Raw genomic sequence first — 19,690 nt, forward strand, 5'->3', positions numbered from 1 at the left:
TGCCTGTCTGTCTCCTTGGTTCTGCACTTTGTCTGATTGCAGGCGTTTACAGACTGCATGTCCCATCAGGCTTTTAAACGGCCCTCTTCATAATTGCTCTGTCATTAATTCTGAGGGAAAGTAAAGGCGCCAATAAATTGTGAGCAGTGGTGGTCGATAAGTCCTGAAGAGAAAGAAAAAAAAAGGACACCGAGAGGGAGGGCGAGGTAAACGAGGGGGTCTGGAAAACATCTGTGATATTCCACTACAGAGCATGCAGGCTAATTCTGTCATTTTATGCATGCGTGTGTATCACATGCCAGTGGCAGCCCGTCTCAGATTTAAGTTCTCATTTCGAACATTATAGATGCTCAAGCCTCAAAGCAAACCCAGCAGGTTTGACTTTCTATCATTCTATAAAAACTGAGGTCATCTGTAAATGAATGCCGGCAGTTAAACTTTACCACTTGCATGACACCTTGTCACTTCAATGTCATTTCTATCCATACTGTTTTGTTTTCTCTGTCCATTTGAGGCAGGGGAAACAAAGGCAGTGCTGGCAGTAGTAACAGGCTAATATTGGCTACAGAGGGCAGCTGACCGGCTGCCTCCTGTATATTTAGCTCAGGGCCAATACATGGGAGAGGTGTAACAGACATTGGCTGGCATTCACTTCTCCTAAAGGCGTGGATCTAGAGTGTGTGAGAGAGAGAGTGGCAGGGAGAGAGAGGAGTAGTGCGGGACCGCCTCAGATCACTCCTCGGTGCTATCGGAGGTAGACGGCAGCCGGCAGCATGATTCTGTTCTCGCTTGGACTATATTTTCAACTCCTCTGCTATGTGTCGTCATTCTCTTACGTGGAGAACATATTCCCTCTCCCAACAGGTAAGACGTCACTCTCTTTTGCACATGTTTGGTAGGTGCTGATATTAGGGGTTTTCTCTTACAGAGGGAAGTTTGTTTGCACAGTATGCAGCATAAGCTTGTTTGACTAACTTGGTATTTTCATGAATCATGCAAATTGAATAAATGCATTTGCAGAATATTCATAACTTGACTTGGGTTGCACTGCAAGTTGAGATGAGATGCTGCCCCGATTTTGCAATCAATTTCCCCACAGGCATCAATGAATTATCTCTGGTTATTATCTCTAATGGCAAAATGGCAGTGTTTCAGTTTTGTCAGCCAATACTGCAGTGAAAAGTTTAATTAGGCAAGTGCTTGTTTTTTTGCAAAGTTAACAGATTTTTTTGTACTTTATATTTTAATGTACTGTGATACATGTATATATGGTGACTTTTTTTATTCTCCTGCACAGCAATAACGTATATATAAATATTAATATATATATAAATATTAATATTAATATATATATATATATATATATATATATATATATATATATATATATATATATATATATATATATATATATATATATATATATATATATATATATATATATATATGTATATATATATATATGTATTTCGACACTAAAGTCACTTAATGTATGAATATCATTGCATTATATACAACATATCAAAGCAAGTACCATTTATTTTAAACAAAGACAGATTATACATAACCCCAAATATTCAAAAGACAAATTAGGTTGATATATACATATATACATAACAATACATATACTGTTCAGTATGACAAGAAAAAGTAATTTTCAGATGTAAGTGGATCCTAGTAAATGCAATGAACTGCATTTATTTAGTACACATCTTTTTCGTCAGCACCTGACCAATTAATACTAGCACTTACCTTTTCTATTCTATACTATTATATTTGTTTTATTTAAAAAAAAAAAAAAAAAAAAAAACTTGCGTGTACTGTGCTAGACTAACGGAGACTTGTTATAGCACTTGTATACTGTTTCCCTCTTGTTGGTCTGATTGCTTCTATTGTTCTCCTCATTTGTAAGTTGCTTTGGATAAAAGCGTCTGGTAAATGATTAAATGTAAATGTAACTGTGTGAACTTGAGGTGAACTGACTTCATAGAATCTCTTAAAATCACCTTGACGCCAGTTGAAGAAGTCATCATAAATGCCTTATTTCTTAGAAAAGCTCTAGCATCATGTGTTTGCAGATAAATCTTTAAATATCCAGTAGTTTCAGGAATGAATGGCCTTTCGTTACACTCTTATCCACATAATAACTATCATAGCTGTCATGTGTGTCAGTCTCTTTTTTTCCAAAACAGTGGTGTGAAACACTGTTCCGCTGGCCCACGTGTCTGTTTACATGTTCCTCATGAACCTCATTTCCCCGCATCTAGATCTCCAGTTGCTGGAAACCAGAAAGAAATTCAACCCCTGCTGTTTACTGAGTCCACCTCCGCCCCCTCTCTTCCCTCCACCCCCTTCACTGTGGCGGCCGGGGTCTCTGGTGAGTCCTGACACATGACTGCTGATCCAGCACCTGAATTTGATGTAGGTTCCCGGTCAAGGGTTACATCAAGGGTTCAGGGTGTGAATAAATACATTAAGTTTGTCCCCATGACCACAACAGCTGTGTCTACATCACTTTGATATATAAATGCAAATAGAAGTCAAAAGAGGTTTGTGATACCACTGAAGCTGCAAAGAGTGTAACTATTTATTTAACATTTTCTCATTTCCATCATATTTCTCAGATGTTATTTTACGTGACTTGTCTTATAGACGGAGACTGGTGTTACACCAAATGAGGGGAAATCAGAAGAGAAGCACAGTCCCACAACCCACACATGTTCCCCAGGGCCTCCAGGACCTCCAGGACCAGCAGGACCTCCTGGCCCTCAGGTATGTGCTTCAAATGTGATATAATGTTGAGGACGAAATCATAGGCCTAAACTACACAGATAACTATGAAACAAGCAATTTTAAGACGCATTCACATCATACAGTACATTTTTTGTCACAAAAATCTGTTGTGTCACGAAAATCTGTTGTTGTTTGAAGGCTAGTTTGATTTTTACACTGATTGAATGGCAAACAGTGTACAAGAACTAGAGGGTATATGAGGGTATACAAAAGGAAAAATCTTGTTTAGATTCCTAAAATGTACTCTTGGTTTTGGTTCTCTTTGTTTGGTTTTTAAAAACTTTTATAAAACGGTTAGTTCCAGTCCTTGATTCTAATTGAATGTCATGTAACTATCATATCAATTATAATGAATATAAATATTATTGTTGGTTGCACCACGTTACTTTTTTCTAATTGGTGAACAGAAATTTGTCATTATTTTCAAAAAATGTTTTTTTTTTGTCAAAGAAAATCATAAATTCGTAATTCTCAATTAATCTTTATGCTTTTGCAGTCATGAAAACAGTCCACAGGAGAAAACCAAAGCAAAGATAATACTGGACAATGAGTAAAACTAAACTGAGGGCTTAAAAACAGGAGAAAACAGTTTTTTTTTTGTTCAAAAAACTGAACAAGAAACAGGTGCACAAAGCAATCAGTAACCATGACAACAAATATTGAATGAGAACTCAGGCAAACAGGAACAGGGAAAATCAAACTTAGGGGCTATTTACATACTGTTTTCAACTAAAAATGAAAAACTTTTTATGCATTTTGGCCGTTCATTTACACGTCAATGGTGCTTTGGGGGCCTCAAAATGCAGACTTTTGAAAAGGGGTTTCAAAACGATACCGTTATCATCTCTGTGTAAAGTACAAAAACGTGAATCTGTGGAAACAGTGACGGCATGCACATGTGTATTACGTGTTTAGTCTATAGGCACGCGCATTTGGTGTGAGTGTCCTGTAAAAGAATGTGTATGTGTGCAGGCGCGTAGTCTATTTAAAAAGTGACAAAGTGACATTGCCAACTACTGGCCTGACAGCATAATACAGCGTTTTTAGTCGTTTTTGCTGACCCGTTTGAACAGGGATTGTTGTAACAATGTCGTCATTTGTCCCAAGAAAAAACCTTTCTGTTTTTAGTACATTGTTGTTGTGTAAACGTACCCTAAAACACACTGAAACTAAATAAAACCCTTATAGATACTCAGGACAGTATCAGCGTGACATTTGTTTCTTCATGAATTTTAATTCAAAAATGTAAAACTTGCTCATCATAGAAAAATTGTGTTCGAGTCAATGTCATTTTTATGTATTTCTGAATAAATTAATAGATCTGAATAAAAAAAATTAGCATAATGTCATTGACACATACGCTATGTTTACCAGTACAGACTCTGTCAAACTCAAATGTTAAGTATTTATTCATAAGTAATAACAGCAGTCACAGGCAAGTTTGTTGAGGGTTGCGTAGTTGGTGAAGGTGCTTCAAGGAAGCTGAGTATTGGGTTGTCACAATGGTCAGTTCCAGCTCTGTAATTAGCCTTCATAACCCTCTCAGCAAGTGAGACCCGTGTGAGTTCCCCAGACGTCTTTCTGTAGTGACACGGATGTGACCAGTTTGGCCACCCACGACACAGCAGGCCATTAACGCTCCACATTTAGAGCAGATGGAAATAGACCTTTTTCCATTGCCAGTCTCTGCTCCATCGTGCCATTCTTAGAAACAACCCCAAGAGAGACACACAGACACTCGAAGCCCCAAGAGAGAGTTCACCCCTTCCCTGCAAGTTCACTCTGAAAACAGTTTGATCCCTGTCATAGGTTTTCAATTATGTGGTTAATATTATTGTGATTGTCAGCCAGGAATAACTGTTATAGATACTTTGGCTTTAGACTATGATATTACCTGAAATTGCACAAGGTTTTTTTATAAGGTTTTGCAATGTCTGTGTTATGATCAGGGCCCTGCTGGACTGCCAGGACCAAAGGGAGATAAGGTACGCCTCATACTTATGCAAATATACATATCTAAGTGATCTAGTGAGGTTAGGAAACAAATAAGATTGTATTATTATTATTATTATTAGTATTATTATTATGGTATCACTTTATTTTACAGTCTTTTTCAGCATATACATATTATGTATTTATTATAGTAATTATAATAACTAGCCAATAACTAGGTACTGACCCTGAACCTACCCCAAAACCTAACCTATATTACTTATATTACCTGATGTTACTTATATTACACATACTGTAATTTCTTCTTTTTCTTTTTTTCTTTTTCTTCTTCTTCTTCCACTTTAAAAAAAATGTTCTGGGTTCTAACGACAGCATCTGTGACATTCTGTTAATTACTATGAACAATAATTTCTCTCAGTGTCTAAAAACGAACAAAAATCACACATCTAGGATTAGATGCATGACGAGTTTAAAAATTGGATAACTTTGCACAGACAATGTTTGTAAGCAAATTCTCTCACAGTATTTTTATGTTTTTTTTATACCATTAACATTATGCCTTGCCCCATAGACTTCTATTGTAAGTACATTACTATGAACACAATTTTTGCTTGTTTTTCAAACTGAGGGATGAGTTAGAATAATTGGTAACTATTTATTTTACAATGTCCTTGTTACACATGTTACATGTAGTTCTTATAGTAATTAATATAAATTGTGAATTACATGCAATCAATCAAAACAACATCCTAATTCTAACCCTAAAGTAAGTACATGTAGCTAATTATTATTACTCAATACTTAAATGTATAATTACACTGTAACCAGACATCTTAAAATAATTAAGAATAATTTTCTGTGGTAATTATCATCATGCCAAAGATGCTGTAAATGGCAACCTTGTGGATTCCTTTAATTCACATGGCAATCCCTGCCATGTGTTTAAAAGGATAGTTAATTCTTATGTAACTCATTCTCATGTTACTCCAAACCTTTATTACCTTCTTCTGTGGAACACTTAAGAAGATATTTTGAAAAATGTCTCAGTGTTTTCTGTACATGAATGTTAATGTAGTCCAGTGTTGTTTTGGACCCCAATGACTTGCATTGTATGGGCAAAAACAGATTCTTTACCCTAATAATTCACCCAAAAATAAAAATTCTGTCATTAATTACTCACTCTCATGTCATTCCAAACATAGTGAAACCCGTAAGACTTTCGTTCATCTTCGGAACTCAAATGAAGATCTTTTTGATGAAATCTGAGAGCTTTCTGTCCCTCCATTGACAGCTACGCAACTACCACTTTGACACTTCAAAAAGTTCATAAAGAGATCGTAAAACTAATCCATGTGAATCGAGCTTTATGTGATGAACAGATTGAATTTAGGCTTTTATTCACATTTAAACATTCATCAACCCGCACATCAGTTATGGTAAACGGAAGCTTGAGCATGTTCGTTTGTAGCGAGAGAACCAATGAGGTTCATTCTCGTGTTACGCAGCACGTTTGAGCTTCCTCACGAACCAATGAGGTTCATTCTTGTGTTACGCAGCACATTTGAGCTTTTGCGGGAACCAATGAGGTTCATTCTCGTGTTACGCAGCACATTTGAGCTTCCTCATGAACCAATGAGGTTCATTCTTGTGTTAAGCAGCACATTTGAGCTTCTGCGGGAACCAATGAGGTTCATTCTTGTGTTATGCAGCACGTTTGAGCTTCTGCGGGAACCAATGAGGTTCATTCGCGTGTTACGCAGCACATTTGAGCTTTTGCGGGAACCAATGAGGTTCATTCTCGTGTTACGCAGCACATTTGAGCTTCCTCACGAACCAATGAGGTTCATTCTTGTGTTACGCAGCACATTTGAGCTTCTGCGGGAACCAATGAGGTTCATTCTCGTGTTATGCAGCACATTTGAGCTTTTGCGGGAACCAATGAGGTTCATTCGCGTGTTACGCAGCACATTTAAGCTTCCTCACGAACCAATGAGGTTCATTCTTGTGTTACTCAGCACGTTTGAGCTTCTGCGGGAACCAATGAGGTTCATTCTTGTGTTACGTAGCACGTTTGAGCTTCTGCGGGAACCAATGAGGTTAATTCTCGTGTTACGCAGCACATTTGAGCTTTTGCGGGAACCAATGAGGTTCATTCTTGTGTTATGCAGCACGTTTGAGCTTCTGCGGGAACCTATGAGGTTCATTCTCGTGTTACGCAGCACATTTGAGCTTCCTCACAAACCTATGAGGTTCATTCTCGTGTTACGCAGCACGTTTGAGCTTTCGCAAGAGGTTTGTTCTTGTGCGCCAATCAGGTTCAGTTGAGCTTCTGTTTATGTTCGCTGATCATTGTTTATATGTGAATAAAAGACTACATTAAATCTGTTCATCATTTAAAGCGATTGAGTCTCTTTATAAAATTTGGACTAAACCACTCAATTCAAATGGATTAGTTTATGACCTCTTAATGAACTTTTTGAAGCGTCAAAGTTGTAGTTGCGTAGACTGTCAACGGAGGGACAGAAAGTTCTCAGATTTCAAAGTCTTTATTTGTTAAACGAAGATGAACGAAAGTCTTACGGGTTTGGAATGACATGAGGGTGATTAATTAATGACAGAATTTAAATTTTTGAACTATCCCTTTAAATATCTACTTTTGTGTTCCACAGAAGATATAGGTTTACAGTTGCTGAATAAATAATGACCGCATTTTCATTTTTGGATGAACTATTCCTTTAAGTCAATGACACTATCAGAACAAGACTGTATATATTGTGCAAAACACTGATGGACTGACTCTGTTCTTATTTCCTCCTCCCTTCCTCTGTGTTGCCAGGGTGAAATTGGAAGACCTGGACAAAAGGTGAGACTTAATGTCCTCTACTTTCCAATAAGTGGATTTGCCAAAAGAACAATGAATGAGAGATGCACACACATACACTTTCACAACTGCAGCTGGGTGGAATTCAAAGCAAGCGCAACCTTGACACAGATATGCAGGTCACATGTTTCCACATGATCTTCTGTATGTATAAGCAGCGGAGTGCTTAAACATCAGGGGACGCTTATGGTCACCCTCATTAGGTTCAATCCACAATGGAACATCCCCATGGCTCCTATCCCACAATGTGATTTGTGGCTTGTGTGGTTTCCTGGAAGGCATTTGGGACCAGAGTCAGTAATACCTACTGCGGTTAAACCGAGAAGCCACTAAACCACTGCGCAGGGATCTGGGTGTGCTGGTGCATTGTTTTACTCCAGGCAGGCACTGAGAGTAGAGTGCTACTGCTGTAGGAAGCTTTGCAGGATTGCATAGTAATTTCGCTTAGTGCTGGGGCAGCCCAATAAATCATTCACTCTCCCACAATCCCCGGCTCCTGCCCTTAGCACATAATTTAATTAAAGCCAGGAGACTGATGGGGTTTGGTTTAGTTTTCTCTCTCTCTCTCTCTCTCTCTCTCTCTCTCTCTCTCTCTCTCTCTCTCTCTCTCTCTCTCTCTCTCTCTCTCTCTCTCTCTCTCTCTCTCCTGATGGCTGTTTTGTCCCTCGGAGCACTCAGAACACACGTTGTCCTCTGTGTTTGAGGAGACAATCATCTTTAGGTGTTAAAAGGAACATAAGTCATAACACCTAGATAATACTCAATAGAATCGTAAATATTCCATTACATTTGTGCTCTTTGCATTTGGACATATGACTGCCTCAATTACATTTCTGATTTACTGTATCAGTGCTGTTATCGTTAACGACTGTTTTTGTCGAAGACCAGCTGTTACATCTAGCCTGGAAATCCAGACCTAAATCTAAAAGATTAATGGTCTGGCGTCGACTAATGAAAATCGCCCAGCTCGAGGGGCGGCACCAAGCATGCATTTGAAAATCTCACTGCACGCAATTGGATAACACTACGACCAATCACAACAAGCCCCATACGCTTAGCTACCAGCGGAGCTAACTGGTAGATTATACTCTTACCGTATCCGGTCGGCAAAACAGCAAAAACGTCCTATTTGCAAAGGAACGATTCGAGCGGCGTCTTCTGTTCCTGTTTTACATAAAATGTCAAGTCTAACTCGTTCATTGTAGCGACCAAAGCCGTTTCAAACAACTAGTGTTCATCCATAGCCATCTTGCAATGTTTATTAATGACTTCGACGTCACAGCGCTGTCGTCATCTCGCCTCTGGCCCGCCTATATCAGATAACCCGATGTGATTGGTGCAGCTCAGATCAAGGGGCATATTTAATGAGCATCATTACTCGACACCAGAGTAACTCGCTGAGCAAATTCAACTTGTGCTCTCGCGAGAACTCTGGATTACCAGGGTATGTCACATCCAGATCGGATTCAGATAGGTGATCAAAACATAGATGGAGTAGATCGAGTCCATCAACTCTCCTAATGCTTTGCACAGTCCTATAGCTCGTTCTGGGTTGACATTTCATTCAGTAACATTAGGCAGTTTTGATTTATATGCTGTTTATTATTGATGATTGCGTTATTTTACATATGCATCTGCTTACATATGATATCGCTTGTTTCTGCTTCCTCTTCACATCAGGAGATTCTGTACTATTTCAGAAGATGTGTAATGGCGCCCTCTACCGTATAACAGTGAAAATGCGTGAAGATGGTGGGGAAAAAGTTAATAAAGTCTGTTTAAACTCAAATTTGTATACCTTACACACGGCATGAAATGGAAGTTGTGCTAGTCTTTTCTTCCCTATTGTGATGTATATCCGAGTGAAACGGTTTCATAAACAAGAAATGTAGGGCGGGACTTGATTTTGTCCATCAGGAATTGATTGGATGGTTGTGGTTTGCTGTTACTGTGATGTCATGTGAGTGACAGCTTGTCCCACTCTCGCACTGAGAGAAACAAGAAAGAGGGAGGGGAAGTTACTTTGATTAAAGTTTACAAGGGCACAGGACTTTTAAAATAAAATAATGATGGGCACGGATAAATCATTTATAATAAATACTGAAATATTCCATATAAAAACAAGAACTGTCAGTTTTGACATCATGGTGACTTTAAAGGTGCTTTACAAAACAAAAAGCTCTCATCCTGCTTTCTGATTGGTCAATACAGCATTTCATCAGTGCTAAAATCCACAATATAAGTTCTGTTGTATCAGGACCATATTATCAAGCAGAAAGATGCTACTTAATGAATTTACTTAATAAAATTAAGTTTTAATGAAAATCTGTCCTAATCAATTTTGTCATGCGGTAACTGTGCCGAGGCACTGAATTAGATGGCCTCCCATCCAAAACCTGTGCACTAAAGATATGTCAGCCAAAACAATGTCAGCAAACCTGATCATGCAAAATTATTGACATGTGGAGAGCGTTTTTTAAGCCAAGACCACTTTCCCAGGACATCCATTTCAGTGAAATCTGAATGTCGCTAAAGTTAAATGTTTATCTTTGTGTGCTAGATTCATAACTTTTATGTGTTACAGGGGCGCACTGGCCCTTCTGGTCTCCCAGGGCGACAGGGACCAAGCGGATGGCAAGGACCAACTGGGCCTAAAGTGAGTAATTCATTCCATCCTCATGTGAACACAATTCCTGATGATTCTCTTTACAGAAGGCAGGAACTAACTTGAAGTAGATGCACATTTGTCAGGATGAAAAAGCAAATATTCTGTATCTCAAAATATTGTAGAATCTAAAACATTTATTTACCTACCTAAATATTTACCTTATTTTACCTATTGCAGTAAATCTGCAATATTTTTTTCATAAAACTGTTTTATGTTTAACATAGCCTACTGTAAATTAACATTCAAAGATTTGGGGTCAGTAACATTCTTTTATGTTTTAAAAAAAAAAAGTATCTTATGCTCACCAAGGCTGCATTTATTTGATCATAAATAAAGTTAAAACAGTAATATTGTGAAATATTATTACACTTTAAAATAACTTTTTTTTAAAATATATTTTAAAATGTAATTTATTCATGTGAGGGTAAAGCTGAATTTTTAGCAGATAGCGTCACATTATCCTTCAGAAATCATTCTAAAATGCTGATTTGCTGCTCAACATTTCTTATTATCAATGTTAAAAACAGATGCACTACATAATATTTTTGTTAATTCTTTGACGAATAGAAGATTAAGATCATTTTAATGCATCCTTACTGAATAAAAGTATTAATAAAAAATAAAAAAAATACCCCAAAAGTTTGAACGGTATTGTATACTTTATCTTCAAATCAGGTATGAAATTTGAAAGCAAAAAGTTGTTTCTCAAGCATGAAACAACTTTTGTAATTGACCTCTACTGTACAACTGTCACACTGTGTGTTTTGTGTTGCCAGACTTTTATTTTGTATTGTTTCATGCCTCTGGTTCCTGTTTCCCGTTTCTAGCTTTGTAGTCCTTGTCTAGTTATTTTGGTTCCCCTTGTTTCTCTATCATAATTTGCACCTGTGTCTTGTTATATAGTTCGCCTGTCTGTGTTTTTAAACCCCACTATTTCCTGTACTGTATTTGTCGATGATGTCCTCAGTTCTACTTCTGTGATTCCTGGTTTCCTTGTGCTTGGATTATTGTTTAACTAAATGTGTTTAGACCCTACTGTTCGAGTTTTGCCAGTGTGACCGAACCCTTGTGACACATTTGCAGTGAATGCTACAGTGACTCCTATGTGTTTTAACAGGGGGAGAAAGGTGACCCTGGGCTGATGGGCATGCCAGGGGCAAGAGGACCAATTGGACCCAAGGTCTGGACCCAACGTCCTGAATTAGTATTGCTATAGTCATAATGCCTTGTCATATGGACACAGAATAATGTGCTCTGTGTGTTAATGTTAATTTCTTTCATGCAGGGCTTCCCTGGACATAAGGGAGAAAAAGTGAGTTACGCCTCTGAACCCACTATAATTCATCATTCAGTTCATTCTTTCACTTTTTTCCCTGTTGTTCATCAAATGACCCTTTTCATCTGGTAAATGATTTAATGTCACTGGGGTTTTGATGTTGTCCTGCTAGGGTTCACATGGTTTCAGAGGTGAAATTGGCTTAAAGGGTGACAAGGTAAGTTACCAGAGTACTTGTGTTGCAATACAAGTTTGAATCGGTCTAAACCATTTTTGTACAAAGACTGCATCTTTCTCTGTTTCAGGGATCAATTGGTCTTCCTGGAATGCTTGGGCAAAAGGTGCTGAAAATATTACTACGTTTTTAGCCTTTCATAATATTACAGGATTATGCTAGAGGAGGTTATACTGGTTAACTGTGTATTACATAATATATTTTATAAGTATTACTTTAGTAAATGTTGAAATTAAGATTAACTAGAAGTATTACATGCAAAAAGTATTTTTCATTGTTAGTTCATGTTAATTAATGTAGTTAAATAAAGTTAACAAATGGAACCTTATTGTAAAGTGTTTTTTGGGGTGAACTAACCCTTTAATATAGTATTATATATAATTTAACAATTCTTTCTCAGGGTGAAATGGGCCCAAAAGGAGAACCTGGAAGCTCAGGGAACAGGGGACCCACCGGCCGCCCAGGAAAAAGGGGAAAGCAGGTGATCCATCCTTAAACACATAATAGCAAAATGATAACAAAGCTAAAGCATTGGAAATAACTGACCATTATCATGGATTTCTGATGCAGGGCTCAAAAGGTGACAGGGGTGCAATTGGACCCATGGGACCTGCAGGCCCTCAGGGGGTCTCTGGTCACCCTGGCCCTCCTGGTTTGCCCGCCTCAGGTATTATATTTACATACAAGTATCAGATCTCAAATCTCTTTTGGTCTCTGAGGAAGGAAACTTTCCTAGGGAAATTACATGGAAATTTTAGAACAATTACATTATCGTTCAAAAGTGTGGAGTTGGTATGTTTTTTTGGTTTTTTTTGTAATGGTGCTATGTTTTTGAAGGCTACATTTTATTTGATCAAAAACACATATATAAATGTAATTTGTTCCTATGATGGCAAAGCTGAATTTTGAAAACAGTTCTGTTTAATGTTATGGAAACCGTGATACTTTTTTTTCCCAGTATTCTTTGATGAATAGAAAGTTCAGAACCACAGCATTTATTTTATATATTTTTACTAAAAGTCTTTACTGTCACTTTTGATCAATTAAATATTAGTTGTTAGTTTGAGGATTACATAATGATATTGCAGCATTAGCTATTGCCATGTGCAGATGGTGAAGCACATGATCTTAAATCACCTCAGGAAATCCCACCACTGGTCTATTTAGCTTCAGAAGCAACCTGATCTCCGGCTGAAACAGAAGCCCCAAAGGTGACTGAAGCCATGACATCATGTCCTCAACTGATGGCCGGTGCGGCCAAGCTTCGTGCAGAATCACAAACATTATGTCATCACTTTATTCACAGCACAGCTGCTGTCTTGTTTTGGTTTCTGTGCTTATTAATTCAATTGCTTACTCTTCATGATAGATGAGGGCCAGGTTTAGTAGCTCTTAAAATCACTCCATTACTTTTGCATCACATGGAGGGACATTTATGTTGTTTATCTCTCCTCCAGGACTGTACATGGTAGGACAGAAAGGAGAGAAGGGACAATCTGGCAGCCCAGGCCGCTGCGGATGCAATAGCCCCTCGAGTGTCAACCCCTCCTTTGACCAGCACTTGCACCGGGGCATCTATCCCAGAGTGCCAGCGGTAAGCCACCAAACTAAGCCTGAATGTTAACAGATATCTGTGCGCCTCACTGGATCGATTGTTTTTTGTATGATGTTCAGTCTAGGACCATAATTTTTTTTCCCCAGTCCAACGTTCAGACTTTTGATGATATTTAATGTCTGTTGCAGATATTTGTGGTGAATAACGAACAGGAGTTGAACCGCCTTCAGACCGACAACGCTTTGGCGTTCCGTAAAGATCAGAGGTCGCTTTACTTCAAAGACACTGATGGCTGGATGCCAATTCAGGTGCCAGTCAATAAACAAAATCCAAGTTATAAATGGGTAGTTGACCTATTGACACTGAGAAAAGAGATGATCCTGTAATGTATATTGTGTTTTTTTTTACCTTGGATGCATGTAAACCTATTGTAAGAGACCTTCAAAACAAAATTAGTTACCTTTAAAATAGCATAATAGGGGCACTTTAATAGTTTTACACACTTAGTGATTTTAGTCTCCAAGGTCTGTAAAAGACTCTTTCATTCCAGTTAACGCCGTTCCAGTCGATGGAGCGGGATCCCGACCAGGACGGTTTCTGTGGAGACCGCATTGTGCAAGTGGAGAACGGAGAGGAGTGTGATGACGGAAATAAGGTGGTCACAGATGGCTGTGTCAGTAAGTATCTGGTTGAAACGGCGGAGTTCCAACTGACAGCTCATTCTCAACAACATGCTGTAATGCTGTTTAACTTGAGAGTGAGTTCTAAAATGGGAACGCAAGAATAATCGGGTCCTGTATAGCAAGCCGAGAATAACACCTTCATTCAGTAGTCACCCAAACAAATGCTCTCCTAATTCATTACACGGCGCTCTGGAATACTACATTCTGATTGGTCGATCACTGCATTCTGCGGTCAAATATTTTAGTACAATGACCTCTAAACTGCACAACTGGCTGTTGTCCTAGGCATTCGATTTCATACACAGCTGTGCTATCACTCGTATCGCTCTGTGGTCTCTGGGTTCTCATTTAATAAACTAATCTACCTCAAATCAATATTTGATTTTCATTTATTCTATTTATTTTGTGTGCCGTGTAAAACGATGGATAATGTACAGTTGGTATGTCTGCGTTAATAACACACAAATTGTACATTTATCTCTCACTGTAAAAAATACGTAGTTAACGTAGTTAAAAGACAAATTACTTGAAAACTTAACTTAGTTCCCATACACTAAATGGTGAAAAACTGTAAAAGATCTTATGGAATTTTTCCCATGTAGTTTTACAGTAAAATACTGTTAAATATATAATTTTAGAAGTAAAAAAGAACAAATAATCTTATAATTTACAGTGAAAAAAATATAAATTGACATTTCTAGAAATATTTTTCATTGAAATCATTCTTCTTTTTTGTCATCAGTTATGGGATTTCTGTTACATTACATGTTGTTAAATTAATATTTATTGCATTATTTTTGTTACCATGATGGTGTTTCGTATTTGTGTGAATGACACATTGCATCTTCTATATACTAGTATTTCCCTCAGCTTGTGGAAAAGCTAATTGTGATGAACACACATCGTGTGTTGTTATTATTGGTTAATATGGTAGTTGTCAGTATATTTTAAAGGTAAGAAACAGATTTTAGTCGTTTGGTCTATATTATTTCAGTTAAAGAAATATTGTTGTTGTTGTTGTTGTTTTTTACTGTAAATTGAAGATCAGTCTGTAAATATTTTTACAGTAAAGTTTTGCTGCTGTTTTTTTTTTTTTTTTTTTACAGTGTATGTTTCTCATTCTTTCTTTCCCTCTTTCCCAGAGTGCAAATTTGCATATTGTGGGGATGGATATCGCTATGAAGAGGCAGAGGAGTGTGACGGAAAAGATTTCGGCTTTCACACATGCAGATCCTTTTTGCCTGGGTAAGACATTTCAAGCCAATATAAAAAGAGTTCAAAAAGGCTAAAATCCCATTGAACATGTAAGGACGAACAAATAATATATAATTATAATTGATTTTATTGGTCCCTTCGAAGGTCAGCAGCAAAGACATCGATTAATAAAGTGATATTAAATACATAAAGTATATTTGTGTTTCTTTAACATATTTAATTATTACAGGTTTGCGGTTTTATTCATTTTGAGGAATACTGAATCTGTTTTTGTGCAAGTGAGATGAGTCAATGAATGAGAGGTGTCAGTCAATAAATGGGAAAACAGTAACTTTAGTTACTTATTTCAAAAAGTAACTCAGATATTTTGTTAAATTTAAAAAAAGCAATGCGTTACTTTACTAGTTACTTGGAAAAAGTAATCTGATTACGTTACTCACATTACTTGTAAGGTAATGGTTAGTACATAGTAGTTAAAGACAATTTATTGAATATTATTATTTTATTTTTTTTACTGAATATTATACTCGATCACAATGTTATATTAAAGTAATATTTTAAAATAATTTTGTTTAGATTAAAAACCCATACAAAAATAATATAAGGTGGTGGTCCTTGGAAAAAGTAGACATTAATAGTTGACAAAATGTCCAAACAATATTAATGTCCATCTTTCTGTCCACAGATCTTATGGACATCTCAAATGCACAGCTGACTGTTTCATTGACTCAACAAACTGCAAGTATTTCACATGAGGACACAAGAAAGCAGAGTCTCAATTCAGCTGGCGAGATCCGTATAAACAACGACACTGAACACAGTAGATTCAGCAGATAAACTGAGAGTAGAAATCATTGAGGGAATTATCACAAACACATTAGCTGAACTCTTTCTTGACATGATGCTCTGAGGCCACGTAGCTCACTCGGGAAAGGAAAGCTTGGCAAAGCCATGGTTCTGCTCGCACTCTTAAGAACTCTAACAGGACTTCAGACACCAATATCCGTTCATTCAGCCTCTGCTGCCTGCTGCCCGGCCCTGGCTCGACATTTGGCCAGTGTGGTTGGCAAGAGGAATCAAGCGAGTTGGGTGTCCTTGGAGATGGGTAAAAGACTCCTCAATACCTCAAAGTACTGTAGTACTGTTTCAGAGGAAAGCCATTTTCTCCTGGTCCACCCCACCTTCCCTTACACAGGATGCTCTGTATGTGGAATGCAATGTGACATTGTTACTATAGTATTTTGCATGAGGCTGAGATTGCAGTAACGTGTCAGCAGAGATCATTACCAAGGCATGTAACTGAGAAAAAGCTCATATCTTTAATTGTAATATTATGTAGGCTTAGACCAAACTGGTGCTTGGCCCTGGAAGAATCCTAATAATTTAACTATCTTAACACTGATGTACATTAGGATCAGTACAGCTTTGCATACTGGGTCCAAAATTAACCTGTTGCCATACAGCTCAACAGCGGGTATATAGAAAAAAATGTATGAAATGTAAGATTCCAGACAAAAAAAAAAAAAACTTTGGCTCCCAAAAATTATATTTAGCTAAAAGCCAAATTACTTTTTAATTGACAAATGTCAGAATGGCTATAAAGATGGTGGTTCAGAAGTGCTTCAGTCCATTGCATGCATCCGACTTTCGCTTTCAGTACACGCTTCGATTTACTTCGAACATAACCAAAAAATTATTCACGGTTCAGTGAGGGAGTCACTTGTAAACCCAGTAACATCTCTGAACGATTCACTGACTTGGTCTTCGAGCAAATTCAAGGCTGGGTCATAAATTCTTTTGAATGATTCCATAAAAAGAAACTGGTACATATTGCATTATGGGCGAATTTCAAAATGTGTTTTTGCGCCCTTGAAAGGGCACTGTGGGAACTTTACTATAAGGTCTCATTTGTTAACATTAGTTAACATGAACACATTTTGAGCATTATATTTTTACAGAATTTGTTCTCGAATCGGACATCACCGATCACGCTGCTCAAGAAACACTGTCTTATGAAATGATATCTGACAACATCACACATTGAATCATATCAACTAGACTTTAAATTATTGTTGAAAAAAGGTAAGTTTTTGTTGCATTTGCGACCATTTTACTCACCCTAAAGTGAAACATTACGTCACGATCACGACCCAAATGGCCAGTAAATCCATTTACTTACTCACCAAAATCACATTTTACTCCCATTTGGCGCATGGCAGGTGTTATTTTTGGACCCTGGCCATAGAAGTGTTTTCACTGACAATTTAATCTAAAAAAAGGCTGTATGAATGTACTTCAGCAGTAACCACAATAATACTACAATACTACTGATTGACGATACTTTATTACAGATGTTTAAGGTCCGAATACCCTCCTTTCCAGGCTCTCAGTATGTCTTGCTGGGTCACACTTAGTCTAACATTTCCATCATATCTCAGGAAACCACTTAAAGATATCCAGAACCTTTCCACCTCCATGTGTGGAGTAAGGTGCACATATTCCACAGTTTAGCCTAGTTCCACGCTGTTGTCTTGTGCTTCAAGAGCTTGCAGTCTTGAAGTAAAGCAAATACGGTTTATTTAGTAGGGTTATGAGTCTAAAGATCTTAAATTAGGGTGAAAAAAACCAACCCAATCTCATGAGAAAAAGTAACTATTTTATGATCTGGCGATTTATTTTGATTAAATTCGGACGAAAACATACCCTTTTTAGAAAAAGTAAGCATGTGAAGCTTCACCCGTAACCCCACATTCAAACCATACTGTCAACGGAGCGTAAGCAGCTCCTACGAAAATGTACAAATGGTACATACAAATTCATACGAATTAGCTACCAATTTGCCAAAATGTAAAATAGTTCTGAATTGCCATGAGATTATGTTGGGAAAACCATACAGTATGTGAAGGCTCTACAGCTGTTATTGAACATTTTGTACTGTCTGCTATTGCAGGAGTAGCATTTTGCTGCTATTCAGGCTAAAGACTGTTGGATTAAGGCTGGACTGTTTATGTCGTTCCAAAGGCTTTAAATTGATTCATATCCAGTGCCAAAGTCCAGTCTGAATATACCTCAGCATATACGGTGTGCTTTAGCCTTTGTGATTACAGGACCTGAGGTGTAGCATACAGCACTTACTTACTGTTATATTCAGTGAAACTTTGCTTAAGTACCTTTGAGTTACATGACTTTTTTTTATCAACTGTAAGCCAGTTTTCCATAAGCTATATGATGCATTTGCTACAGGAACCTCTTTGCTTACATTTCTGGGGTGATATTCCTGACTTATCTGTAGATTTCATGTAAAATATTATGGATATAATATGGAAATAAGTGTTTTGAATGTGTTATTCTGGTGCAACTGCATGTTCATCGTATACTCTTGTTAAAAAGAGCAAGATTGCCACATTTCGATACATTGCTGGCCTATAACAGGGAGGCGTTTTTGGTGTTAAAGTGCATTAAGCTTATAACTGACTGTTATCCTAATACTGTGTTTGTACAAACTGAGAAAAGATGTTATCATATATTGCACAACAAACATACAAAAGAGACTGAATGTTTTGTCCTAGTGTAATTTGAAAGATGTTCTCAATATTAAAACATGTTTGATACTGTCCTGTAATCATGTTAAAATAAAGCTTGAAAAGCTAACTTATCACTGACCTTTATATTGGATCCATTCATGTTCTTCTCTTAAAAAATAGTTTTGAGAGGAATAAATACTAGTGCTCATTGTCAATACAAATGTGAACATGGAATCAAAATTAACCCTATTTACTTTCTTATATTCCTGATAGTGTTCACAATTCATGCACGTAAAAACAAACAAAAAAAAACACTTCATATTCTTTCATCAAAATGTAACTTGCTGGCTGTAATACACTGCAGGAGATTTGCCAAGCTTTTTGCCATTTTCAGTCTGTACAAGTTGACACCATTTGCCGTGAGTCAGAGCCAATCCGCACATTTCGGGCAGTCAGAGTTGACCGATTTCACAGGAAATCGCGGAGTGTATGATGGGCACAGACTTTGATTTCTTAGCTTCAGACTATTCCATCTAGCTAGAGGACATCAAGTATAGTTTGATATTTTTAGCTGATTTTAGAACACATTTGCCACTTTTCCCAGTCATCTCAATGGCAAAAAGGGTCCCGATTAACCTGAATTCTGGTATACACTACATGACTTTTAAAACCCTGAAAAGATTTTGTAACACTCATACACTTACAATATACACTAAACAAGTTGGTCTGAACACAACCCACACAGGAAATTGCACCTCGTTGTTAGGAGTCATGTGACATGAAAACATGAGTTCCAAAATCAGCTCAAAATATCAAATGTTTGTTATTCTCTGACTGGATGGATTCATATTCTAAAGCAAAAAATAAATAATAATAATAATAATCTATGTGCCCATCACACAGTACA

General features: G+C 37.3%; 1 protein-coding gene across 1 annotated transcript; it reads left to right on the forward strand.

Annotated features, from left to right (window-relative positions):
- The first annotated feature begins 7 nt into the window (after positions 1 to 7).
- On the forward strand, positions 8 to 18,913 carry colq (collagen-like tail subunit (single strand of homotrimer) of asymmetric acetylcholinesterase). Its single transcript, XM_084088182.1, has 17 exons — positions 8 to 864; positions 2,268 to 2,377; positions 2,653 to 2,772; positions 4,743 to 4,778; positions 7,583 to 7,609; positions 10,212 to 10,283; positions 11,413 to 11,475; positions 11,581 to 11,607; positions 11,744 to 11,788; positions 11,877 to 11,912; positions 12,207 to 12,287; positions 12,377 to 12,473; positions 13,264 to 13,400; positions 13,550 to 13,669; positions 13,912 to 14,038; positions 15,187 to 15,289; positions 15,945 to 18,913. Exons 1-17 carry the CDS (start codon positions 774 to 776, stop codon positions 16,012 to 16,014), a joined length of 1,362 nt encoding a protein of 453 aa, XP_083944308.1. The 5' UTR covers positions 8 to 773; the 3' UTR covers positions 16,015 to 18,913.
- Positions 18,914 to 19,690: the final 777 nt, after the last annotated feature.

Source organism: Abramis brama (assembly GCF_963993115.1).
Source record: "Abramis brama genome assembly, chromosome: 17".
NCBI classification, from domain to species: domain Eukaryota; kingdom Metazoa; phylum Chordata; class Actinopteri; order Cypriniformes; family Leuciscidae; genus Abramis; species Abramis brama.